The sequence below is a fragment of the Manis pentadactyla genome, chromosome 7, assembly GCF_030020395.1.
Source record: "Manis pentadactyla isolate mManPen7 chromosome 7, mManPen7.hap1, whole genome shotgun sequence".
NCBI lineage: Eukaryota > Metazoa > Chordata > Mammalia > Pholidota > Manidae > Manis > Manis pentadactyla.
In genome coordinates this window covers 1,669,849-1,697,343 of record NC_080025.1, presented here as the reverse complement: position 1 = coordinate 1,697,343, position 27,495 = coordinate 1,669,849, and the positions used below count along the sequence as shown (strand labels likewise).

Below are 27,495 nucleotides of genomic sequence, written 5' to 3'. Positions count from 1 at the left end.
GAGTACACGCCAGCACACTATACAGAGCTGCTTCAGGGTCATTTTAATCACCAAGGAAAATGCTGACTCTGCCAAAGCAACGGAAGGCCTGAGCAACAGAGGCACCAGCTCACATCTATGTTATTGGCAGCCAGTCTGGAATCTTCTGCATGAAGAGGATGCCAAAACTTGAATTTTTGTATAGACCATATATTAGAGTGAAATTAGTCCTCAGGATAGAAAGCAACAGGCACTAGTCACAGTACTATTATTAGCAATGATAACCTTAAATGTATTTAATGCCAAAAATGTACAATTTGACAGACAAAATATACAACAGATGTATATTATAAAAAATAAAATTACAAAGTTTACTAAAATTTGTATACTTTAATAAGTATAGAGTCTGATGACAATGTTCCTTCCACACATTTATGGACTATTTTACATGGTCTCTTAAGACTTTCACGTGATCACAGCACCCCTTGAAGCAGACCAGATAGAAAATATCATTCAATCATCAAAGACTCACTGAATACCTACTTTGTGCCACACTTTGCAGTGGGAGCTGGCTGTACATCAGTAGACAAGACAAACATCCCCGCAGAAATGGATAGACATCAAACATGCATTCACATACTTAATGACAACTATGATATGGCCATGAAGGACACAAGCAGGTAGAAGCGAGACTTGCCAGGCCTGAGAGGAGGGGGAAGGCCCATGGGGAGGGCCAGGGGACTCCTCCATGACTATCAGGACTTGGCCAGGCACACGGGTAGAGGGTGTGGGATTGGCAACAGGAATGGAGAGGGGGGCACTCTTCCCAGGCAGAGAACACAACATATATGAAGGTCCTGAGGTGGAAGACCTTGGCCCACTTGAGGGACTGAAGGAGGTTTGTATGGCTGGTGGACAGTAAGCATGGGTACAGGGACCAGAGATGTGGCCACACAGACAGGGAAGCATGGATCTCAGGGGGCCTTGTGGGACATTAAAGTTTTGGATTTTTCTCCCAAGGGAACCCACATAATGGGATTTTTTTTAAGTTTAAAAAAAAATTTAGTCCCAAAAAACACAAATCCAGTGTCATTCTAAAAAATATGACAATAACACAAAGGCCAAGAAGCCCTTTGGCACCAACCATTCCACTCATTCCAAACCTTTTCCAGATATAACCACTATGATCAATTTGGGACATGTTTTTCCACATCCATGTTCATATTTATTTGTATATATGTATATAGACACAAATAGTTCTAGCTTCTGTGTTTACACAAACAGGATCTAGCTATATAGCAGTCTTCTGCAACTGCTTTCTCATTCACAGTACGTTTTGGGAGCTATTTCCTTGCAAGTACACAAATATCCACTTCATTTGTGTAATGGTCCAAATGGAGGTACCATAGTTCATTTAATCATCTGCCTCTTAACAGACATCTAGATTGTAATGGCCCCAAACTGGACGCCTGCAGCATTCTTGTACTTGCCTCTCTGTGCACATACATGTGAACAGTCTCTGGAGAGAGATGTAGAAGAATGTTTGCAGAGTTAAGTGAAGGACATGACACTTTAATAGCACCTGGTTCATCATTCTTTGAAATGGTGTCACCAATATACATTTCCATCAACACAGTAATTTCTAACCACATTAATCAACATGAATAGTATCCATTTTAAAAATTATTGCTAATCTGGTAGATGATGGAAAGGTTTAAAGCATTTATAGCAGAGGGTAGTATGAAAAAAACTGATTGTATCAGTGTGGCTGAACTGTACAGAACATTGTGGGAGGGGATCAAAAGTGGAAGTGGGGACACCACTGAGGGAGGCTACCACAGCTGACAGGCAAAGATGACAGTGGCTTTGACTTAAGGTACAGGTGGTAGAGGACTGGAAAGAAATGTTTGGGAAGCAGAATTCAGAGTACTTGGTGACTGTCTAGATGGGGGAGGCAGATGGGTATAGAGTTGGCAGGAAGAAAGGAGATGTTCAGAGATGCCCAGATCTCGGCATATTAGTTTTACCAGCAGTGGTGTTGCCATCTACTGGGTTAGGTAAGTCAGCAAAAAAAGCAGGACCAGTACGGGTGAAAGGTCATGAATTCAATTCTGAAAGGATATCTTTATAATGCCCCATTTTATAATGGCTTGCTAAGAAAAAGAAGGAATTTCAGAAAGCCATTCCTTCTTAGGGCCCTTCAGACAAGAGGACATCTCAAGAAGGAGGAGCCGAGGAGATTGCAATGGGCCTCCTCTCTGAGAGAGGAGGGTGGAGGGATTGTCTCCAGGGACTAAATGACACGGAGTGGCCTGGGAAGCAAGCATGCTCTGAAAGAAAATTGCTTTTCTGTACTAGAAAAGGAAGGCGTGAATTGGAATCTTCTCCCTCACCCACTTTCTCATTAATACCACTATTCTCGTGCTCTCATTATCTCTTTTTTTTCTGGCTTGAATTATTCTGTAATTATAACCTTTGTGAGTTTTTCTATCTTTTTATATCCCAGGATTTTCTCCCCAAATCTGTGATGCTTTTCTCCTATTCTACAATGTATTCATATGACTGAGATGTTTCTTCTGTGGTGTTTACATGCTGAGTGCAGCGATGTTGTCCCATTGACCTGTTAAGAAAAGCAGTGCATGAAAATACATTAACAGTTATCCATATTTTGTGGACATTGTGACATGCTGACAGGTAAACAGTCTTAAATGATGGTGACCAAGTACTGCATTTTATCCTGTTTTCTAGGACACCAGATGTGATCAGTGAGATCACTGCTGGTCCCAACCCGCATTCATAGCTGGTTAGCTAGTCAGGTAATAAGACTAACAGAGGTGCCCCAATATACTCAAAAATTGATGACTAGATGTAGGATCCAAAATAAGTGAAACTGGCTAGGTTGGTAACCAGGAGAACGGTAGCCAGCCTCTGCTAACATCCCGTCCGGTGACCTGAGCAAAGGCATTGACACACTGCATCAGCGCCTGGTGAGCAGGGTGGGCGGGGAAGAGCTTCCTCACTGCAGGCCCTCAGCAGCCTGGAGGGAGCTTCTCCCAGTTCAGCTTCCTATGGCCAAGATAAGGCTTCGACCTGCATCAGTTTTACTACCAACTCATCTGAGAGGGAAATAACCAAAATTTCTTCCTCCACTTGATTAAAATAATTAATGTAACGAATGGAATTCATCTTTTCCTGGGATAGTCAATCTTTGCAAAACACAGAATATTTGTTATATCAGCACTTTTGGTATTTCCTTCCCGCCTGCACTTTACTTCCTTAGTGCATGCACAGCGCCATCGTGGAGAATTATGACTTTGGTGTACATTTGTTCAGGCCATGCTTCCTGAGCATTCCACAAAGAGACTGGTCACCACTTACGGCACGATAAAGGCTCTCATCTTCTTAGGCTACAAGCGACCCTTCTTACTTATGGTCCAGCCTCGTCCGTTGCCCCCAGACATGTCCACTGAAGAGCCTCCTAGCATCTGGTCACTGTTGATGTGTCTGCAGGCATTGCCACAACACCTTGATTGTCTACACGCAGAACCTCACTGCTTTTTCATCTCTGGGGACCGAGCTGAAGCCTCTTGAGGAAACTGCCCCCACTTCTGCAGGTGGAATTCACCATGACGTCGCACCCACCTCCTGTCCTCCCAGCCTTTCTCCTGAGACACAGACAGTCAGTGCTGGTCATTGGCTGAGGCCCTGTATCTCCCCACAGGCTGCGTGCTGCAGCCTGGGGAGCTCGGTTTGTGTGTGCATCCAGCAAAGTGCCCGTGCTGCCTCCGGACTCTGAAGTGGGCAGGGAGGGGTGAGAGGATGAATGCACATGCCAGGTTCATCGACAGGTGACGTAAAGGAGGGCATTTGTCTTTCACCCTCTTAGGGTCCCGCCTGGCTCTGGAAACTACAGTGACAAAGACAGATCAACAGGAGAGAAGCACACATATGTCTGTGAACTTCTACCTGCTCGTAGGAGCCTCCAGGGGAATAAAGATCAGAATGACCAGAGCAGGAAGCACTTACAGTTTAGACAAAGAAACAGTAAATTTGGAAAGAATTGATAAGACAGAGGGGTTTGGGCCTAGGGTAGTTAGTGGTGAAAAAGTAACAGGAAGGTAAATGTGAGCTTAACACAGTTTGTTTGCACGGATTTCTTGGCCCCGGTTACCTGTCAGTGATAAGGCTGTCCTCCTTCCGGGTCCCAGGAGGGCACCTCTCCCAGGGGCTCTGAGCTGCTTTCAGGAGGGAAGGTGGGGGTAGAGAGGTCAGAGTGGCCCTCCTGCTTCTGCCCTTTTCTGAAGTCCTTTGGGCTTACGGTCCTTGCACATGAAGGTGCCGTCGTCTGGGGTGGTGTGTCCCGAGCCCCGCTGGGGCTAAAGCAGTCTGTGACGCGAGCCCTCCCTGGGAGGTGGGTCCTCTTGAGGAGGTGGGATGCAGGCACAGGGGCCGCCGCGGGGTGGGAGGGGCCTGGATGCTGATGTGCAGGGAGGACTCGCTCATCCTCCTGGAGGCATTAGCATGTATTTTAAGACAAATTTGAAATTTCAGAATTTTAAACTTCTAAATCAGATAAGCATAGCTTGTAGCAGCGGTGGTTCTGGTCAAGGAGAACTGGGTGTGGTCTTCCCTTGGAGGGGGCCTGGGGGATTTATTTCTTCTTTAATGTCTTTATGGCTTCAGTGAGAATTCCTAGATTTACACAGGCAAACTTTTGGGGGAAACATTTAGGTACAGATTCTCTAGCTTTAATTTAATTTAATAACCCCATTTGTTTTCCTATTTGGAAAATAGAATTTTTTATTACTATTGTTAGAGGACCACTTTCTGAGTCAAGAACTGCCTATTGAGTTCTGGCTTCGCCACTTGCCACGGGTTTTGAGCAAGTTGGTCTCTTACTCGCTCTCTGAGGATGGTTTATACACCTCCCAAACCTCTACCGGGGCACTTAGAGAATGTTTCCTCCTGCCTTAATGTCTTAGGGAAGATTATTGGTACATCATATTAAAATGTTAAGACTAAATATGATTAATGTTGCATTAAGACTAAACTGTGAAGTCTTTCTATCTTGTGTTAACTCTTCTCCCAGAAGGGTCACTGGCATTTCTTGAGGCATTACTTTCTGTTGGTAAGTGCTCAGCACCTGACATGTTATTTCACTTCTTCTTTTTGAAGACCTTCTAAGATACTACTTTATGGTTGAAGCCTCTGGGCCAAGTGACTTACCCTGTGTCATAGCAAGTAAGTAAGAGACTGGGTTCAAAATGTTGGTCTACTTTCAAGACGGATTTTCTTTGTACCATTTTGTTGTGTGTCTGTCTGCAACTCTAATTCTCTTTTCTGTGAGTGAGGAATTCAGGAGGGGAAAAGCAGAGGAGGGTAGAGACCCAGGGCTGCAGTGGAGGAAGGAGACGCAGAGGTAGGAACCCCCCTCCCTTCCACCCCCACCTGAATTCCTGGAGACACTCCCTGCAGACCTGCGCACGCTGCTGGCTGCAGTCTTCAGACAAGCAAACGTCTGGCTTAGCATTCCCTATCAACTTGGCTTCCCCTTCAGGTGGGAAAATATGCCCTCTCTTAACTAATTCAGATTCTTAACCCTTATCAGTGTTTACATGACTTAGAGGGGAATGCAGGGACATAACTTGTATATGCTAATTAGAAAGATGCATCTGTAATTCCTTCTCACACTGCACAAATAAGTGTTTGCATGCCAGGATTTGGAATGTCCCCCAGGTCAAGCTCTGCCCTTGTCACTGCTCTGGGACGTCCAGCTTGCCATTGCCGTGGCTGCAGAGTTGGGTCTGACCTTATCATTGATCTCCTGACCAGGCACCCTCACACCTGACTGGGGGCTGGTACACTTTTGCACATCCACGAAGGGAGGCAGCAGACGGAGCCCTCCGCTTAGAGACCAGCTCCCTGGCTCTGACTACTGTGTTCATTCCCAGGTAGCTATGCAGATAACACAGTAAGGCACTGTTATGTCCTCTCCTTAAGTTGCAGTCCTCTAGATTAGAATGATGCAGGTCGCCGTTTGGGCGGGTGTATCCCCCAGGTACCAATAGAATGATTCAAGATTAGGAATTGGTGGAAACCTAGAGGCAATACTAGCATAGTAGCCCAGCCTTTTCACTTGGAGTAGAAGGAATTTGAGATGGAAAATAGTGCAGTGACGCACCCAAGATGGACAAGGCAGGACACCAAGGCTGACGGCGCCGGGTGCGTCCCCAGCGGGCATGGCTCCGCCAGGGGCAGCTGTGCATGTGCCCTCCATACCCACACATGCCACGTCGCGCCTCTCCCTGCCGCACACGCAGGCATCCTCCTGGAGCCCTGCCGCCGCCCTCACTCGTCCTCCCGCCCACAGCTCCACCCCTGGGCTGCCACCCCTTCTCCTGCGGGACCCGCCCTCCCGCCTGCCTCCTGTTGTCATGGCAGACGGGGGGCGGCAAGTGGGGAAGAACTGGCCTGGGGCCCGGGCAGGAGCACACGCGCGGGGAACGTCCTTGTTCCTGCCAGTCATTCTGCCTTGGCCTCGTAGATTCCTCTCTCTTGAGCCACAATGCTGAGCACCCCAACAACCACCCACCCGCAGTGATCTCCCTGGTTTCCGCGCTCCCTGCGCCTCCGGGCACTGCTGAGAACCCAAGGTCGCTTCCGCTTCCTGGCCCCTCAGGAGGCTAGAGGTGGTGGCAGAGGGATGGAGGCGTTCACATGGCCCCTCCAAGCGTCTGTTGGCAGTCTCCTCAGTTGATAATATAAAGCACTGGAGCTGGTGAGTGGTGTTCAGGTGGCAGCATCCCCAGGCAGCCTGTCCTGGGGTCGGTCAGGGGTCGGGTGGGGCTATTAGGCGAGCTCCAGCCACCTCCGTGCCACCTCCTGTGCCAGATCCCCACCCTGCCTCCTGCTCTGGGACCCACCGCTTCCTGTGGGGACACATCCAGGCCCCAGGGCTCTACCCCAAGAAAATGGGTGGCCTTTTCTTCATTTGCTGAGCCCTGTTATTTAAGTTGTAAATATAACACACATTTGTATTTTTATTTACTTGATGCTTTCCTTTCTAGTTGATGTAAGCTTTTTTAAAGATCATTATCTTTATATTTAAATAAAATACCCTTTAGGTAATTATTTAACATTAATCCCCTCATGTGAAGTGCCTTTCAGACAAGGTGGAGATAAGGAGTGTGTTAATAAAATGTCTGAAAACATTTACAAATCTATGTAAGACTCTCTCTTTCTTCTCATGTAAAGTAACCTCTTCACTGAATAAGCGTGATGAAGAGAACATCCCTTTTCCTTCTGTCTGAAACTCCTAATCTTGTTGATTGATCATCTCTAGGGTTGTACTTTGTCAGAAAATAACATCACTGGCTTTGATTTACATTTCTTCAGATATAGTCCACTCTTCCCTCTCAGTTTGTGCATGGAATTACTTTGGTGTCCTTAGAGCTAAGTGAGGCCAGAATAAACCGTTCTTAAAGTCCATTCTCAGTACTTTTATCAACTTCAAGAAATGTGCTTTCCGTTATTTTTCTGATTAACTGCATTCTTTGTTCCCGTTAGTCCTTGACAAACCTCACTATCTCCCTCTATTATCTCTAGATCTATAATTTTCTCTTACAATTCTTCCATCTTTTAGTCCTTTAGAGTTCCTGCTAAGTTACCACAGGACCTTTAGTTGATAGATTTCAGTGTTCTGTAAATGTTAATTCTGCATTTCACCACATTTAATAACATGCTGGGTTCTTCAATGGCAGTTACTGTATTGTGATTCTTAAGTTCCCAGTCTCTCATTTTTAATAAATTACTATCCTCTTTAGTCCATCTAAGAATATATTTCAGTAGTTTCCTAAATAATGCCTGTGGTTCTGGCTTTAATTCAGGTATTAACAAAATTCTTTTGGAGCTCTCACTGGCTTATTCCCTCGTTTTACACAGCAAACCATTTCTAGCTTCCTCCCTCCCTCACTGCTCTGAGTTTGTTTACTCTGTGCGGTGAATTGGTTCATCATTGTCATTTACTGTAAATATTCTGTATTTTATACAGTTTTATCCATGTTTTCATGAATCTCGCATGAGGGGCTTCATTTGCAACATTAGCCTCTGTCATGTTCAGAACGCCCCCAACTTGCTTCTTTCTTGAAGTTGAATGAATCTCTTTACTCCTTAGGAATGCACAGCTTCCATGTCTAAGGTTTTGCCAGGACCACCCTTAAGAAGCACAATACTAATGAAGAAATGGGCAGATAGGAAATTCTATCTGGAAATCAAAGGATAGATGATTCATCTCTGGACAAGTTGGAGCCGGGGCTCACTACGTCAGAACAAAGAGACACAGTCGTCTTTGCTCATGAACACTCATGAGGTTTGCATGAGCAGACACCCCGGAGCCCCTCTCACTCCACTGCAAGTGTTCTTGCTCGGCTTATGCTGATTTCCAGGGCATGTGGGCCATGTAATTTTAATATAATTACATATATAATAAAATAATGAAATACATAATTTTTATTTAAAAAGTATTCTATCAATGTCTTCATTTGTAACTCTGGCCATTTCTAATTTAGAAATACTGGCAAGTTTCATTGCAAATGTGTATTTCTGTTTTACTACCAGATAGTATACCTATAGAATGCCCTATTATCTGACAAACTTGAGGTTCTGGGCACAAGGTTGGCACTGCAATCCCTCTTTATGGAGCATTTATAGTGTGGAGTAAAGACTGTCCTTTGACAGCAGCCTCTCCTGACTGTGGAAGCTAAATACAAAAACTTCTCTGACATTCTTTCCCTTGGCTTCAAAGAATTACAAAATAGCCATTTTTACAACCCTAACGAAAACACATTCATGTAGTGATACCCGCTATCTGTGACTCATAACACACCGGCCAGCCATGGTCCTCACACCTGATGGATTATCATAACCTTGTGCAAGCTGTTACACAAGTCCAGACTGGATAAACGTGTCAGAAATGTGATGGGAGCCCCCGGGTCTCAGTGATGATTCCTCAGTTCTCCTGTCCTCTTCCTGCTGGTGTGGGCTCACGTGCAAGTCCACCCGTGAGAAAAAAGAATGGAAATGAAACCATCGTCAGGCGCTGGGCTCCCTGCTCAGTTTTAATACTGGTTTGAGCAGCTGTCAGTCTCTACCTGTTTTAAATCAGATTGCTAAAATAATGTATTCATACAAACACTGCAGTTTGAAAGAGTAGATTTTTAAATATATTATAATAGCTCTATCACTAATTTTAGTAAGAATTTCAAAGAGCAAACTTAATGTATTCTGTGTTAGCATTGCTCAGAAGAGCACCTGCTTAGAGCCGGCTCAGACCTGTGCACGTTAAATCCAGTACTGGCTGGGGGACTGCCTTTCCCTGGTACCACTTATTCCTTTCTTTCAAGTTTAACAGGCATTTGATGCCTTTCTTTAATAAAATTCCAGGTTCAGATTTACCCTGAAATAGATTCCATTAAAATATATTTCCAATATTACGGTTTTTGTTCTTTCTGTCCTGGCTTGCTTCTTCCCTCCCTGTCTCTATCTGCCTCTGTCTGTCTATCTGTCTTCATCATAATCTCTATCTGTATGCCATCTATATCTATTTACATTCTTCATCTATCACTTTATCATCTCTTTCACCAATTGGTCAGTTACCTCTCTTTGTATCTCTTCTATCCCTTCTTTGTATCATCTATCCACATCATTTTATCTATGATCTACATCTTGTCATCTATCATCTATCAATCGATTGATCCATTTATCCATCCATCCATCTATCCATCTATTTACCATGTATCATCTCTCATCTTTCTCTCTTTTCCTTGTTCTCTCTGTCACCCAGGGCTGTGGCCTAACTTCAGGACATCTGTCCCCTTGATCACTATATCGGCCACCAAAGGAAGCATTTCCTCCTTCTTGAGAAAAAGATCCTGTGCTCTACAGGAAGTTTACAGAATTGTCCCATATTGGTGTGTCAGACATAAGCTGTTTATGTCTAGATATGGTGTTGATCATATAACAGAGGGTTATTTATAAAAATAAAGCTTCAAACCTTGCAAAGTTATATGTTGAGAATAATTTCTAGCCTCAAATGGTCTTTTTCATATGCTAATATGGATAATTACATGAAATCTGTATATATTAAAAATACTTCAGGATGTTCTGGAGGTCTTCAGAATATATCTCATTCCCTGTAATCAATGTTTCGTTTGCTTATGTTGTTATCTTTTGGTTATTCTAAACACTATAGATTTTAAATATTTGATAAATATTTGACTTAAAGCATAATATGGGTTAATTTCAGTTTTAGGCCTGATAATAAATATATTTGGGATAATAACACTTTTGAATTCCATAAGATTCTATTAACTGAGAACTCTCACATGTATACAATTATCCAGAGTCATTTTTAAAAGCAGCATGAAATCATTTGAAATACAACAAAATTAAGGAGCAAAAAAATTAATACTAAACTGGGTATTTGCGATAGTTAAAGCCATGCACAGTTCCTGCACTGCAGGTAATTGTCTCTTGCCTTTGATTTAGGTCATCAAACTAGCCTTTGAGGAGTTTGAGCTGGAACGAGGCTATGACACCCTTACAGTGGGCGACGCTGGCAAAGTGGGCGACACCAGGACCGTCCTGTATGTGTAAGTACATGAGTCGGCATCTCTTCTCTTCCAGCACACGCAGTTGTCCGACCACACATGACACATACTTGAAGTCCTGGTGCAAACTTCCCTTACAGCTAATCGCTTGGTGTCCAAATCTGAGTTCACACGAAACCTAATTCAGGGTTGTGTTTTGTCTATCAATACTTCCCAGATCATTAAAAGAATATATGGCAAAAAATTAGACTACACAGAGACAGGGGGTAGAAGTGATGAGTTTCTCATGCAGCCCCTCCCTGTAGAATACAGGTATTTTCTAGAATCATGCCACATATCTTCCCAAAGCCCTTGCATTCTGTAAAAGCATGTGCTGAGTCACAGCACTGTGGGAGGTAGCACTGGATTTTTGTGGACTGTGTCCAGGGCTAGTGAGTACACAGCAGCCTTGGTGCGGAAACCAGCCCGCTGGCCCCTGGGGCGCATTGGCAGCTGGGCATCCCAGCCACTTCAGATGTGGGGCCTAGAGGGCAGCTTTGTCACTTTTATGAGGACTGTTCTATCAGAGTTTGTAATGTGACCTAGTAATGTCCTTGCTCATCCGTGTTCCAACGCGGAGGGAAATGTCTTCAGCATCTTCATCTGCTTCAGCATCTTGTACAGATAGCCTCATGCCGTGTCTCCCAGACTGCCAAGCCGAGAACGTCTTTCATCATGGAAGTCATTCTGTCGAGTTCCACTGCTTTTCCAGCCTACCTGTACATTGCCGAGCTGGCTCTGTGAAAAAGCTGGCCCCTGATAACTTCAACTTATATCCTGCTAGCAGAACCAGTCCTGGCTGTTACACTCACTCATTCTGTATTTAGCAGTTGCTTGTGAGGTAATTCACATTTTTAAAAGGTACGGTAGCTGGACATGCTGTCCATGCCTCGGCAGATGAGGGGGCCTGGACTCTGGCTATGCTGGGAGCATGCTCTTTCTACTTGTATCTCAGTCATCTTTCCCTGCCGTGCTTGTCTTTATCTCAGTGCTACTACCAATAATAATTAATCATGCTACTGGGCCACAACTTATAATAATACTTATAATTATAGCACTAGTAATGTCATAGCTGGTATTCATTGCTGTCTCTTACATATATGCACGGTGCTAAATGCCCTGTACATATTACCTTATTTGGGCCTCACTGCCGTCCTGAGCATTAGGGTTAATAGCAACCTCGTCTTATCAGTAATGAAACTGAGGCCTAGGAGGGGGAAAGGACTAACCTAACTCACAAGCATAGGATATGTTGGGTATACATATACTACTGCATGCTGGGGACACATGTGCTGGTACATGCTGGGGACTCACACGCTGGTACATGCTGGAGACGCACATGCTGGTACATGCAGGGGACGCACACGCTGGTACATGTAAGGGACACATGCTGGTACATGTTGGGAGCACACACACTGTACATGTTGGGAGCACATATGCTGGTACATGTTGGGGGCACATACAGTGTACATGTTAGGAGCACATATATTCATGCATGTTGGGGACAGGTATCCTAGCACACGTTTGGTGCATGCAGACTCTCCAGCCCAGAAGTCTGTCATGTCTGTGCTCCTTATCATTACATGTGGATGCACCATGATTTTTTTAATGAAGTCTCATTGACAGTCTCTTTCTATCCCCTTCCCATCCCATTCTTTGCAGTTATAAGCAATTCTGTACAAATACATTGTCGTACTTGTGTTATATGCCTTCAGGAAAATTCTGCTGAGCAATTTCATGGGTAAGGGGAATATTTACTACATTATTATCCTTTCCCTAAACCCCCCTAGAAGTTTCTATCAATTTCCCCTTCTACACTCTATGAAGGTCCTTATTTCCCCACACCCTCTCTAAATAGTTACTCATTTTTTGCCAAATTACTGGGCAAAACTTCACTTATTTTTACAAATACAGATTGCTGCAGGCAGGCATCTGCAGGGTATCATTTGCAAGCTCCCATGTTGACTGCGTGTTCACAGCCTGGCATTGGTCTGGAGCAATATTTGTAAACATGACTGCACTGGGCAGAAATGGTTCAGGAGGCGAAAGGGAGAGTTTCTGGCTGTAGCTTTGCTGTTAATTGTCTCTGTGCCTCTGAGGGAAGTCACTTTACCTCTCTGTACCTCTGTTTTCATAGCTAAAAATATCTGTGATAAACGTTTCTTGCCTGTGGTAAGAAGCAAAACTAAATGATGCTGGTGCTGGAGAGCTGAGAAATGTAACCTACAAGCCAAGTAGCTTTATTATTACCATAATGTCTAATTTAAGAAAGGATGTCACTAAGGCAAATGAGAGAACATTTTAAGTAAATGTAAATATTAAATATAAATGGAGCAAAGTAATGCCATGTAAAATCCCTTAGGTCACTATTAAAGATCTCAAGTTGTACACCCATTTTTTAATGCTATTTGTTGTTAAAAGAGCAATAGCAAACTATGTAATACGTTGACGTAAGTGTTATTAGAACTTCCTCTTCATAGCTCAGATCTATAAATGAAAAACTAAATAGCCAACTGAATCAAACTGAGATGCCCTTTGGGAAGCATAATGTAGCAAAGATCAGTTGGGCATTTAATCAGCTGCAGTATAGGCAAGAGAAGCTACTGATATATTTCCTAGTACATAAGAATACAGAAAAAGAAAGGAAACGGAAGCACAGCCAGTGTCTTCAAACAGGTCACTTTAGAGAATATTCAGCAAATATTTTTGAGTGCATCTGTGCCAGACATTATTATCAGTGTGGGGCCTAAAATTGAATTGGAGAAACGATAGGTACATGGAGAGTTATATGCCAGACTGTGGATAGGGTCATTGAACCTCATGGCACACATTTCATATAAAATTGAGTTAAGAAACTTCTTTTTGAGAGATTGATATTTACTACATCTGGCTCAGTATTTTGTAGGTTCCCTTTTTGAGATTTGGAATTCTAGTCTGGATTTTTTTTTTCTTTTTTTTTTCTTTTTTTTTTTTTTGTGAGGGCATCTCTCATATTTATTGATCAAATGGTTGTTAACGACAATAAAATTCTGTATAGGGGAGTCAATGCTCAATGCACAATCATTAATCCACCCCAAGCCTAATTTTCGTCAGTCTCCAATCTTCTGAGGCATAACAAACAGGTTCTTACATGGAGAACAAATTCTTACATAATGAATAAGTTACATAGTGAACAGTACAAGGGCAGTCATCACAGAAACTTTCGGTTTTGCTCATGCATTATGAACTATAAACAGTCAGTTCAAATATGAATACTCATTTGCTTTTTATACTTGATTTATATGTGGATACCACATTTCTCTCTTTATTATTATTATTTTTAATAAAATGCTGAAGTGGTAGGTAGATACAAGATAAAGGTAGAAAACATAGTTTAGTGTTGTAAGAGAGCAAATGTAGATGATCAGGTGTGTGCCTGTAGACTATGTGTTAATCCAAGCTAGACCAGGGCAATAAAACATCCACGTATGCAGAAGATTTCTCTCAGAACGGGGGGGTGAGGTTCTAAGCCTCACCTCTGTTGATCCCCAATTTCTCACCTGATGGCCCCCCTGCGACTGTGCCTGTCTTAGGTTGTTCCTCCCTTGAGGAATCTTACCCGTCTCTGGCTAACCAGTCATCTTCCGGGACCATACAGGGAAATGTGAAGTTGGTAAGTGAGAGAGAAGCCTTATTGTTTGAAAAGGTTAGCTTTTTACTTCTTTGCATATTTATGCCCTGTGGCTTCTATGCCCAGCATTTGTCTTGAGGTATCTTTACCACTTGGAAGAATTATGATAGTCGGTAAATTTGATATGAGGCACGAATTCTATTTAAGGGTTGTTATTAGGAAGGAAGAAAAGCTATAGAAGTAGCAGGCGGAAGAAAACATGGGAAGATTGATTATTTCTTTGACATATCTTCTTGTAGAGTAACTTCAGCATGGATAGGTTTTAAGCTACAACTTAAATTGCGCACACACATTAACATAATAGGAGTATAGTTACATAACCAAAGCATATCTGTAATTACCAGCCATCTCCAGTGAAACCAAGAAAACCAGTTAGGCACCTTAGGCATTTGTGAAAACTTATCTATGATATGGTGGATATTGTCCAACTGAACTTGAACAGTCTGAGAGAAATCAGACAAATTAAAACAACCCATTCCTGGGGACTGTTCACATGCCATATGTTCTTTTAACAGTAAATAGTCTGTAGTTGTAAGACTTTGGAGCGCTACAATTTGCACTTCTCCAAATTCTTGGGTGAGTTCTAACAGTATAGATCCAGTCAAATTTGTTGTTTTACTGTATGCACAGGCCAGCTTAGATACCTCCTTCCTCATTCCCATGGCAAGTCCAGGAACTGGTGGGATGAGTGCATCTACAGCTGTAGCAGTGCGTGGATCTTTGTTGGGGTTTTTTGATGATCATCTTCTGGCATGAGTCTTCCAGAGAGTGCAGATGTTGGAAGTTCTTTTTCATATCGTATCTTAGTTCATTTTCGGGGTAGCCCAATTAGGCTTTGATCCTCTGTATAAACACAAACAGACCCTTTGCCTACACTTTTATATGCCCTTTATACCCTTGTGTAGAACTCGTTGGAGGTTACCACACAGGAACTGCCCTTTTTTTTTTGCTTTGTTTTTGGTATCACTAATCTACACTTACATGACGAATATTATGTTTACTAGGCTCTCCCCTATACCAGGTCTCCCCTATAAACCCCTTTACAGTCACTGTCCATCAGCATAGCAAAATGTTGTAGAATCACTACTTGCCTTCTCTGTGTTGTATAGCCCTCCCTTTTCTCCTACCCCCCCATGCATGTTAATCTTAATACCCCCCTACTTCTCCCCCCCTTATCCCTCCCTACCCACCCATCCTCCCCAGTCCCTTTCCCTTTGGTACCTGTTAGTCCATTCTTGAGTTCTGTGATTCTGCTGCTGTTTTGTTCCTTCAGTTTTTCCTTTGTTCTTATAGTCCACAGATAAGTGAAATCATTTGGTATTTCTCTTTCTCCGCTTGGCTTGTTACACTGAGCATAATACTCTCCAGCTCCATCCATGTTGCTGCAAATGATTGGATTTGCCCTTTTCTTATGGCTGAGTAGTATTCCATTGTGTATATGTACCACATCTTCTTTATCCATTCATCTATCGATGGACATTTAGGTTGCTTCCAATTCTTGGCTATTGTAAATAGTGCTGCAATAAACATAGGGGTGCATCTGTCTTTCTCAAACTTGATTGCTACATTCTTAGGGTAAATTCCTAGGAGTGGAATTCCTGGGTCAAATGGTAAGTCTGTTTTGAGCATTTTGATGTACCTCCATACTGCTTTCCACAATGGTTGAACTAACTTACATTCCCACCAGCAGTGTAGGAGGGTTCCCCTTTCTCCACAGCCTCGCCAACATTTGTTGTTGTTTGTCTTTTGGATGGCAGCCATCCTTACTGGTGTGAGGTGATACCTCATTGTAGTTTTAATTTGCATTTCTCTGATAATTAGCGATGTGGAGCATCTTTTCATGTGTCTGTTGGCCATCAGTATTTCTTTTTTGGAGAACTATCTGTTCAGTTCCTCTGCCCATTTTTTAATTGGGTTATTTGTTTTTTGTTTGTTGAGGCGTGTGAGCTCTTTATATATTCTGGACGTCAAGCCTTTATCGGATGTGTCATTTTCAAATATATTCTCCCATACTGTAGGGATCCTTCTTGTTCTATTGATGGTGTCTTTTGCTGTACAGAAGCTTTTCAGCTTAATATAGTCCCACTTACTCATTTTTGCTGTTGTTTTCCTTGCCCGGGGAGATATGTTCAAGAAGAGGTCACTCATGTTTATGTCTAAGAGGTTTGTGCCTATGTTTTCTTCCAAGAGTTTAATGGTTTCATGGCTTACATTCAGGTCTTTGATCCATTTTGAGTTTACTTTTGTATATGGGGTTAGAAAATGGTCCAGTTTCATTCTCCTACATGTAGCTGTCCAGTTTTGCCAGCACCACCTGTTGAAGAGACTGTCATTTCGCCATTGTATGTCCATGGCTCCTTTATCAAATATTAATTGACCATATATGTCTGGGTTAATGTCTGGATTCTCTAGTCTGTTCCATTGGTCTGTGGCTCTGCTCTTGTGCCAGTACCAAATTGTCTTGATTACTATGGCTTTATAGTAGAGCTTGAAGTTGGGGAGTGAGATCCCCCGTACTTTATTCTTCTTTCTCAGGATTGCTTTGGCTATTCGGGGTCTTTGGTGTTTCCATATGAATTTTTGAATTATTTGTTCCAGTTCATTGAAGAATGTTGCTGGTAGTTTCATAGGGATTGCATCAAATCTGTATATTGCTTTGGGCAGGATGGCCATTTTGACGATATTAATTCTTCCTAGCCACGAGCATGGGATGAGTTTCCATCTGTTAGTGTCCCCTTTAATTTCTCTTAAGAGTGACTTGTAGTTTTCAGAGTATAAGTCTTTCACTTCTTTGGTTAGGTTTATTCCTAGGTATTTTATTTTTTTTGATGCAATTGTGAATGGAGTTGTTTTCCTGATTTCTCTTTCTGTTGGTTCATTGTTAGTATATAGGAAAGCCACAGATTTCTGTGTTGATTTTGTATCCTGGAACTTTGCTGTATTCCGATATCAGTTCTAGTAGTTTTGGGGTGGAGTCTTTAGGGTTTTTTATGTACAGTATCATGTCATCTGCAAATAGTGACAGTTTAACTTCTTCTTTACCAATCTGGATTCCTTGTATTTCCTTGTTTTGTCTGATTGCCGTGGTTAGGACCTCCAGTACTATGTTAAATAACAGTGGACAGAGTGGGCATCCCTGTCTAGTTCCCGATCTCAGAGGAAAAGCTTTCAGTTTCTCGCTGTTCAATATAATGTTGGCTGTGGGTTTATCGTAAATGGCCTTTAATATGTTGAGGTACTTGCCCTCTATTCCCATTTTGCTGAGAGTTTTTATCATGAATGGATGTTGAACTTTGTCAAATGCTTTTTCAGCATCTATGGAGATGATCATGTGGTTTTTGTCTTTCTTTTTGTTGATGTGGTGGATGATGTTGATGGACTTTCGAATGTTGTACCATCCTTGCATCCCTGGGATGAATCCCACTTGGTCATGGTGCACGATCCTTTTGATGTATTTTTGAATTCGTTTTGCTAATATTTTGTTGAGTATTTTTGCATCTACATTCATCAGGGATATTGGTCTGTAGTTTTCTTTTTTGGTGGGGTCTTTGCCTGGTTTTGGTATTAGGGTGATGTTAGCTTCATAGAATGAGTTTGGGAGTATCCTCTCCTCTTCTATTTTTTGGAAAACTCTAAGGAGAATTGGTATTATGTCTTCCCTGTACGTCTGATAAAATTCCGAGGTGAATCCATCTGGCCCGGGGATTTTGTTCTTTGGTAGTTTTTTGATTACTGCTTCAAGTTCGTTGCTGGTTATTGGTCTGTTTAGATTTTCTGTTTCTTCCTGGGTCAATCTTGGAAGGTTATATTTTTCTAGGAAGTTTTCCATTTCTCCTAGGTTTCCCAGCTTGTTAGCATATAGGTTTTCATAGTATTCTCCAATAATTCTTTGCATTTCCGTGGGGTCCGTTGTGATTTTTCCTTTCTCATTTCTGATACTGTTGATTTGTGTTGACTCTCTTTTCTTCTTAATAAGTCTGGCTAGAGGCTTATCTATTTTGTTTATTTTCTCGAAGAACCAGCTCTATCTTGGTTTCATTGATTTTTGCTATTGTTTTATTCTTCTCAATTTTATTTATTTCTTCTCTGATCTTTATTATGTCCCTCCTTCTGCTGACCTTAGGCCTCATCTGTTCTTCTTTTTCCAATTTCGATAATTGTGACATTAGACCATTCATTTGGGATTGCTCTTCCTTTTTTAAATACGCTTGGATTGCTATATACTTTCCTCTTAAGACTGCTTTTGCTGTGTCCCACAGAAGTTGGGGCTTAGTGTTGTTGTTGTCATTTGTTTCCATATATTGCTGGATCTCCATTTTGATTTGGTCATTGATCCATTGATTATTTAGGAGCGTGTTGTTAAGCCTCCATGTGTTTGTGAGCCTCTTTGCTTTCTTTGTACAGTTTATTTCTAGTTTTATGCCTTTGTGGTCTGAAAAGTTGGTTGGTAGGATTTCAATCTTTTGGAATTTTCTGAGGCTCTTTTTGTGGCCTAGTATGTGGTCTATTCTGGAGAATGTTCCATGTGCACTTGAGAAGAATGTATATCCCGCTGCTTTTGGATGTAGAGTTCTATAGATATCTATTAGGTCCATCTGCTCTACTGTGTTGTTCAGTGCTTCCGTGTCCTTACTTATTTTCTGCCCAGTGGATCTATCCTTTGGGGTGAGTGGTGTGTTGAAGTCTCCTAGAATGAATGCATTGCAGTCTATATCCCCCTTTAGTTCTGTTAGTATTTGTTTCACATATGCTGGTGCTCCTGTGTTGGGTGCATATATATTTAGAATGGTTATATCCTCTTTTTGGACTGAGCCCTTTATCATTATGTAGTGTCCTTCTTTATCTCTTGTTACTTTCTTTGTTTTGAAGTCTATTTTGTCTGATATTAGTACTGCAACCCCTGCTTTCTTCTCGCTGTTGTTTGCTTGAAATATGTTTTTCCATCCCTTGACTTTTAGTCTGTACATGTCTTTGGGTTTGAGGTGAGTTTCTTGTAAGCAGCATATAGATGGGTCTTGCTTTTTTATCCATTCTGTTACTCTGTGTCTTTTGATTGGTGCATTCAACCCATTAACATTTAGGGTGACTATTGAAAGATATGTACTTATTGCCATTGCAGGCTTTAAATTCGTGGTTACCAAAGGTTCAAGGTTAGCCTCTTTAGTATCTTACTGCCTCACTTAGCTCGCTTATTGAGCTGTTATATACACTGTCTGGAGATTCTTTTCTTCTCTCCCTTCTTGTTCCTCCTCCTCGATTCTTCATATGTTGGGTGTTTTGTGCTGTGCTCTTTCTAGGAATGCTCCCATCTAGAGCAGTCCCTGTAAGATGTTCTGTAGAGGTGGTTTGTGGAAAGCAAATTCCCTCAGCTTTTGTTTGTCTGGGAATTGTTTAATCCCACCGTCATATTTGAATGATAGTCGTGCTGGATACAGTATCCTTGGTTCAAGGCCCTTCTGTTTCATTGTATTAAATATATCATGCCATTCTCTTCTGGCCTGTAGGGTTTCTGTTGAGAAATCTGACGTTAGCCTGATGGGTTTTCCTTTATAGGTGACCTTTTTCTCTCTAGCTGCCTTTAACACTCTTTCCTTGTCCTTGATCTTTGCCATTTTAATTATTATGTGTCTTGGTGTTGCCCTTCTTGGATCCTTTCTGTTGGGGGTTCTGTGTATTTCCGTGGTCTGTTCGATTACTTCCTCCCCCAGCGTGGGGAAGTTTTCAGCAATTATTTCTTCTAAGATACTTTCCATCTCTTTTCCTCTCTCTTCTTCTTCTGGGACCCCTATAATATTGTTCCTTTTGGATTGGTCACACAGTTCTCTTAATATTGTTTCATTCCTGGAGACCCTTTTATCTCTCTCTATGTCAGCTTCTATGCGTTCCTGTTCTCTGGTTTCAATTCCATCAATGGCCTCTTGCATCCTATCCATTCTGCTTATAAACCCTTCCAGAGTTTGTTTCATTTCTGCGATCTCCTTTCTGGCATCTGTGATCTCCCTCCGGACTTCATCCCATTTCTCTTGCGTATTTCTCTGCATCTCTGTCAGCATGTTTATGATTCTTATTTTGAATTCTCTGTCAGGAAGACTGGTTAGGTCTGTGTCCTTCTCTGGTGTTGTCTCTGTGATCTTTGTCTGCCTGTAGCTTTGCCTTTTCATGGTGATAGGAATAGTCTGCAGAACTGGGACGAGTGACGGCTGGAAGGACTTCCCTTCTTGTTGGTTTGTGGCCCTCCTCTCCTGGGAGAACAGCGCCCTCTAGTGGCTTGTGCTGCGCAGCTGCGCGCAGACAGGGCTTCTGCTTCCTGCCCGGCTGCTATGGAGTTAATCTCCGCTGTTGCTGTGGGCGTGGCCTTGTTCGGGCAGCTACTCCAAAATGGTGGAGTCGCGTTGGAGCAGGAGCTGCTGGGAGGCTATTTATCTCCGTAAGGGGCCTCCCTGCTCCCTGCAGCCCAGGGGTTAGGGTGCCCAGAGATCCCGGATTTCCTACCTCTGGATTAAGTGACCCGCCCTGCCCCTTTAAGACTTCCAAAAAGCACCCGCCAAAACAAAACAACGACCACCAAAAAAAAAAAAAAAAGAAAAGAAAAAAAAGTGTTTAATTAAAAAAAAAAAAAAAAAAGGTGGTCGTTCGTTTTTCTTTATTCTCCGGTGCCAGCCTCAGGCCTCTGCTCACCGGTCTTTCTGCCCTGTTTCCCTAGTATTGGGGTCCCTTTCCCTTTAAGACTTCCAAAAAGCGCTCGCCAAACAAAACAGCAAAAAAGCAAAAAAAAAAAAAAATGGTCGCGCGCTTTTCTTATGCCCTCTGTCGCCCAGCCTCCAGTGCCTGCTCACTGTTCTTGCTGCCCTGTTTTCGCAGTATCGAGGGCCCTGCACTCTGGCCCGGATGGCTGGGGCTGGTGCTCGGCAGTCCTGGGCTCCGTCTCCCTCCCGCTCTGCCTGCTCTTCTCCCGCCGGGAGCTGGGGGGGAGGGGCGCTCGGCTCCCGCGGGGCCGGGGCTTGTATCTTACCCCCTTCGCGAGGCGCTGGGTTCTCTCAGGTGCGGATGTGGTCTGGATATTGTCCTGTGTCCTCTGGTCTTTATTCTAGGAAGGGTTGTCTTTGTTATATTTTCATAGATCTATGCGGTTTGGGGAGGAGATTTCCGCTGCTCTACTCACGCCGCCATCTTCCGCCCCTCCCTCTCTAGTCTGGATTTTAAGGAAAAATTTGGAAAGTGAGCCTAGTTGGCTCATCCTAAATATGGTTTTAAAATTTCTGATTTCTGTTAATAGCTTTTTAGTTTCTTTACTTTCTTGGTGCCAAAAGAAATGGTAGGGGATTCTTTTACTAGTCTAAGCTTCCCAAAAGATGGGTGAATTTACCCAGGTTATTTTTGCAGAATGACAAGCTTTAAACAAAGTTATTTGCTTTACAAATCTCTATTGAGCTCTTTCCAAGAATATATATTGATAATTTTCTCAAATTTGATTTGTGGAAGAGCTGTATCTGCAGATGTCACCCTTTGTGGCTTCCCTCTGGCCTTAGTGGTTATTAGCAGTTGGTGGCTGGGAGACTGCATGAAATCAGATGTCCTGGGGATTGCAGGCACAGGTCACACACTTGGAAGGTGCATCCCTCTCAGGAGATGAAGAGCTAGTGTCAGGGAGTCTGTGTTTGCTGTAGATGTTGCCCCGGTCCTTGTGCTGTGTGGCTCTGACGCCCTCCTCCCACCGCTGCAGGTCCTGGCTGCCGAAGGGCAGCACTGTCTTTCTATTAAAAGTTTGTAGAACAGCCATAAAAAAGCAAACACTAAAGCTGATGTTTCCATACTTCTGTCTTTGATACTATCAGAGGAGTCAATCACTGTATACCTCCGTGCTTTGGAGAAAGGCTTGAGCAGTTTATGTGACAAGTAGCACATAAAGATAGCCACTTAAATGCTCTTCAGATCAAAATGCATTTTTGACATTAGAAATCAAGTGTACTCCCCAGGTTCCTGAAGCTCTCGAGTCACATGCTCAGAGCTGTTTTTCTCCACATTGTTCTCATAATGGTTTGCCCACAAGCTGGACACGTGGTAGACTCGAGTGATGCAGCTCTGTTCTCCACTTAAACCTTATCCAATGTTAGCTTCCCTTTCTCTGCCTCTGTATCTGGAAGCTTTCTTGCTTGATTCTTTGAAAAGTATTGAAATTCAGACATCGCAGTAGGGCTCCGAAAAGGGTAACCATGAGGACTGGGAAGTGGCCAGTAGGTGGAGAAGGCAGGGCTGCCAGCCCTCATTACATCACTGGGCCCTCACACAGGTGGGCCCCTCTTTGGAGACTGCACAGTGGCTCGGCTCGGCTCCAACGGCCCAGGGAGACAGACCCCAGGGGCACCAGCCATCTCAGGACTCTCTGGGAAAGCAAGCTGACCCGGGACCCTGGGGCTGCAGGATGTTGCCGTCGGGGGTCGCACACCCTGCCTGCAGAGGAGAAGACATAGGCCCCATGGGAAGCGTGGCCCAACTGCAGCAGCTGCCACGTGGGATACAGACAAGCTGAGGTGTTTCCCAGCTGCTCTGCCCGGTATCGCAGCACCACTGACTCACTGCCACTGTTTTCTCAAGGACCCATGCCTCTCTTTATACCTGAAGGGCAAGGATTACTTTTTTATGATTCATCAGTCATTGAGTTTGTATCATATGTTTTTGACATTAACCTTAATGGCAAAATTAATTCTCCTTTAATTCTATAAGTACATTTTGGTTTTTTTGTTCTGTTTTGTCAGGATTCCATCATGATTTATTTCTAGTGTCTTTAAATGTATCTGTAGAGTTTTCAAAGCAGTTACTCTGGGTGTTAAAACATGCACGTGTAGCTTTGAACAGTCTACGGATGCGTGGCTCTCCTGCTGTCACTGTAGCCAGTTATGACAGACTTGGTGGCTTAAAACCACAGAAGTTTGTAGTGTCATGGTGCTGGGAGCCAGAAACACAACATCGGTTTCACTGGACCAAAATCAAGCTGCCGGCGGAAGCTCTCTGGGAGAGCGTGTCTCTGGGTTCTTCTGGCTTTTAGTTGGTGCTGGCTTTTCTTGGCTTGTGGCCCCATCACATCAGTCCCTGTCTTCAAGCTCACATTGTTGGCTTCTGTCCGAATCTCCCTCTGCCTCCCTCTTACAAGGACATTGGCAATGGCACTTAGGCCCATCTAGGTAATCCAGTGTAATCTCCCCACCTGAAGATGCTTAATCCAGACATATTTGTAACATCATTGCCATATAAAATAACATTCACAGGCACCAGGGATCTGCACACAGACATTTATATGGCCAGTATTTGTCCTACAACCACTAGTATCAACATTGGCCAGTTCGAATGAACTGTAAAACCTCACTTCCATTTAGCTCCCCAAATTTTAAATACCATTCTCGTGAGTATCAGAGGATGTTATAATTTTTGTTTAGCCGTTCAATACAGTATGTAGAACTCACTAGGAAAGATTAATGTGCTTCACAATTCACATTTCTGCCTGGTCCTTTGCTCCTCACTCCTTCCTGATGCTCCACATCTCTCCTGTTACTATTTCTTTTCATTTTGAAGAACTTCCTTCAACAAATCACTAAAGGTAGGTTTCCTAGCAATAGACTCCTTGTTTGAGAATTTTTCTCAGTTCTGAGCAGTCCATTCACTGGATATAGAATTCATGGTTGACAGTTCTTCTCTTTGGAAACCTGAAACATTTTGTGACACTTCCTTCTGCCATCAGGAAATCCGCCGGCGTTCCTGCCGGTCAATTCGTTGTCTCTGGTTGCAAAAATCTAAGTCTTAGCATGGATTTGTTTGGTTTTATTCTGTTTAATGTTCACTGTGTTTCTTAGAACTATAGGTTTATGGATTTCATCAAATTTGGGGAGTTTTCAGCAATTATTTCTTCAGATGCCCTTTTGGCTCCACTGCCTTTCTCTTCTCCTTCTGGGACTCTGACAACTTTGTCTTAAATGAGGTAATGCAGGGTTCTAGAAAGAAAGACCTAGAGAAAAACATCCTCACGTTACGTAAGGGAGTTAAGAGATGCCTGGTCAGAACTTTCAGAGTCTCTGAGAGCTTTCAGTTGTCCAGGAAGAATGGGCGATCTAGGCAGTGATTTTAATGCTTGCCAGCACCCTGGTGAGTGTTTTTGGAGGATGGCTAAAACAGGCCAGTATGATTGGAACACAAGGTGCATGGGACAGTTGGGAGTTCCAACACAAAGGGAGAAGGCCATAGAAAGCTGGCTCCCCAGATAAGACGGCTTCTCTCCCAAAAGAAAGAAGCAAAGAAACCAAGCAGAAATCTGCTGTTAATGGTTTATGAAGCTAAGCCAAACCCTGGGAATTTTCACAGTGGTAAAGAGACAGAGATAGGTATCCAGGACCTGTCTTTCCAAGGAGGAGATTTACTTATAAATGCCATATTTTCTGCGTTGTGGTATAAGAAGCGGTGAGCCCTCGAAACCAGCATGCCTGATTGCAGCCTTAAATCTTCGTGACTGAACAGAACAGGGGGACCACTCTGGCGGCTAGAAGGGGAATCGTCCCAGAAGGCAGGCAGCAACACACAGAGCTGCTTCAGTGGTTTATAGACAAAGTCTGTCGTTCAATCAAAAGTGACCTGGAATGTCCAGAAAGCGCCCAGTGCTCAAACCAAAAAATGGACAATAGGAACAGAACAAGATATCCAGAAATTGCAGTTTTCACACAGGGATTTTGATAATTAATTATGACCCATATGTTTAAGAAAATAATTGAAGTGATGAAGAATTGTGCAAGAAAACTGTAATCTGTGACAACAAATCCATTTGACATGTAAGCATTGCAAAATACAATATCTGCTATAATTAACTCAATATATATGGGTTGAACAAGAAGATAATTTAGTGGAAAATATTCAGACTGGATCAGGAAAATTTTTTTGTGTGTTTGTGTGTGTGTGTGTGTTTTTTTTGTGTGTGTGTGTGTGTGTAAATAATTGGAGTTCCAGAAGAATGAAAGATAAAAAATGGGGCATAATATTTAGAGACATGATCACCAAGAATTTTCCAGTATTGACAGAAGACATCAAGATAGAGATTCAAGAAATTCTTCAAGCCAGTAAGGAAAATCCAGGAAAACCTCAGCCTGGCACATTATAATAAATCTGCTGGAAAAACAGAGCATGAAAAGATCTCAGAACCAGCATAAACAAGGAAATGGCATTTTCACAAGATCAAGTATAAGATTGATGGAAAGCCTCTCAAGATAAACAAAAGAAGTGAGAAGACAACAGAATAGCATCTTTGAAGTGCTGGGTAAAAGAAATAAGCTGTTAGATAAAAGGGATCATTACAAAATAATTGGCTACTCAAAAGGGAAGAACAGGAGAAAGTGAACTTTATCATTAACTACATTCTAAATAAAAGGAAAACTCTCCAATTAGAAAAGTTATATAAATAAAATTAATTAGAATCATAGAATATAATTATGTGATGTTTACAAGAGACAAACGTGACATATACAAACACACGATTGTTGAAAGTAAAAGATTGGATAAAGCTTCCGTGAAGGGAAGAAAAATATTGTTACAGCTTTATAATCGTAACTCAGAGTAGCTGTCAGTGCTAGACATTCATGACCTCTGCACTTTGTGGTGCTGTATGCTTCAGTAAAATGCATGCACAGGGAAGAAAAGGTCTCTTCAAGTCACACAAGCAAATACAACAACCACTCATGGAAGAACAATCTTTCCAACAAAAATGTTCGAGAAGAGATGTGTTTAGTCTCTGCCCATCACTCAGCGAAACAGCTGCCCTCTGCAGTCTGTGTCCCCTGCATGATCACCTCATGTGCAGTGGCTGCTGGCCGCCCTCCCCGGAAGAGCTGGTGCTCCACGGTCCCGCTGAGGAGCTGACCGAGGGGCCGCGCCACGAGCTCATACTCCACTGAAAGCAAAGCTTCCTATTTGATTAGAGACATTTGGGTTGAATTGATTTTTTTTCTTCCACTTTTTCTGCTTCAACATGCTTTTCTGTCAGCATGTTGAGTTCAGTCAGTGGATTCGATTTAACTGTCTGACAGCGGCCGTTATGTGACTGCTTTGTTAATATACAACAAATGTTTCATTGAAACTTCCATTTGGTGCCTCTTGAACATTAATATGTGCAGGGAAACTTCAGTGAACTTGGCAAATCCATTTTATCTATGCATGCTTTTATTCTTGTCAGTGTTCTTCTAATTTGTCACCTTTGGTTTTTGTATATATAAATATTTTTAGTACAGTTTTAGGTTCATAGCCAATTAAAGGGAGGGTACAGAAGGAAAGTCCTAGATCTGTGTCACCTATGCATGACATTCTTGTCTCTTAACAAATGGTTATCTTGGGTGTATATACACACATGCATATGTGTTTCCATATGCCCTCTGCCCCCCAACATGCACATCCCCCACTACCCAAGTCCCCCACCAGATGGCGTGTTTGTTATGATTGAGAAACCTGCATGGACATGTCACCGTCAGCCAGAGCCCACAGTCTACCTTCGGGTCACTTGGTGATGCACTTTCTGTGGTTTGGATAGATGTGTGATCATGTGGATCCACCACTGTAGTGATGTTTAAAAAAAAATCAACTGAGTAAATTTGAAGACCTGAGCGGCTTTATTAATCTATCTGCGTCAGGCAGCATCCCCTGCAGCGAGTAGGGACATGCCGGGAGCTGGAGGGGTGTGCAGGAAGGAGGTGGAGGAGACTCACGAGCTGAAGGGAGGAGGGTTGCTGCAGGCCGGGCCACAGCCCTGGGGGATGCAAGGCGTCTCCTGGCCCAGGCACCTCGTGTCACCGGCAGGAGAGGAGGAACCCCGTGGCACGCTGCCCACTGGTGCTGCCAAACCATTCCGGACCACCACATGAAGCTGCCCTTCTGGGGAGCCTAGGCATCGGGCCTGGTTTGGTGGCCTTGTCCACACAGGCGGGTTGCTCTTGGGCCTGTGGCTTTCTTTACAGGCTCACAGAGCAGTGTCACTGCCCTAAGAATTCTAGCTCTTCCTATTCATCCCTCCCTCCCATTAATCCACGGCAACCCCTGACTCACTGTCCCCACAGTCATGCCCCAGAGTTGGAGTCTCGTGGCCTGTGGCCTCTTGAGGCTCCTTTCACTCAGTGATGTGCATTCAAGGCTCCTTCATATCTGTTCAGGGCTCGATAGCTCATTTCTTCTTAG

The 27,495-nt window shown here is 43.1% G+C and overlaps 1 protein-coding gene across 1 annotated transcript in view; it reads left to right on the top strand.

Moving 5' to 3' along the window:
- The window catches only part of CSMD1 (CUB and Sushi multiple domains 1), a 1,485,257-nt gene that overhangs the window by 1,125,265 nt on the left and 332,497 nt on the right, over positions 1 to 27,495 (top strand). The window contains exon 11 of the mRNA XM_036898253.2: positions 10,525 to 10,628. Within this exon, the coding sequence (XP_036754148.2) occupies positions 10,525 to 10,628 (104 nt within the window). The remainder of the gene's footprint in view (positions 1 to 10,524; positions 10,629 to 27,495) is intronic.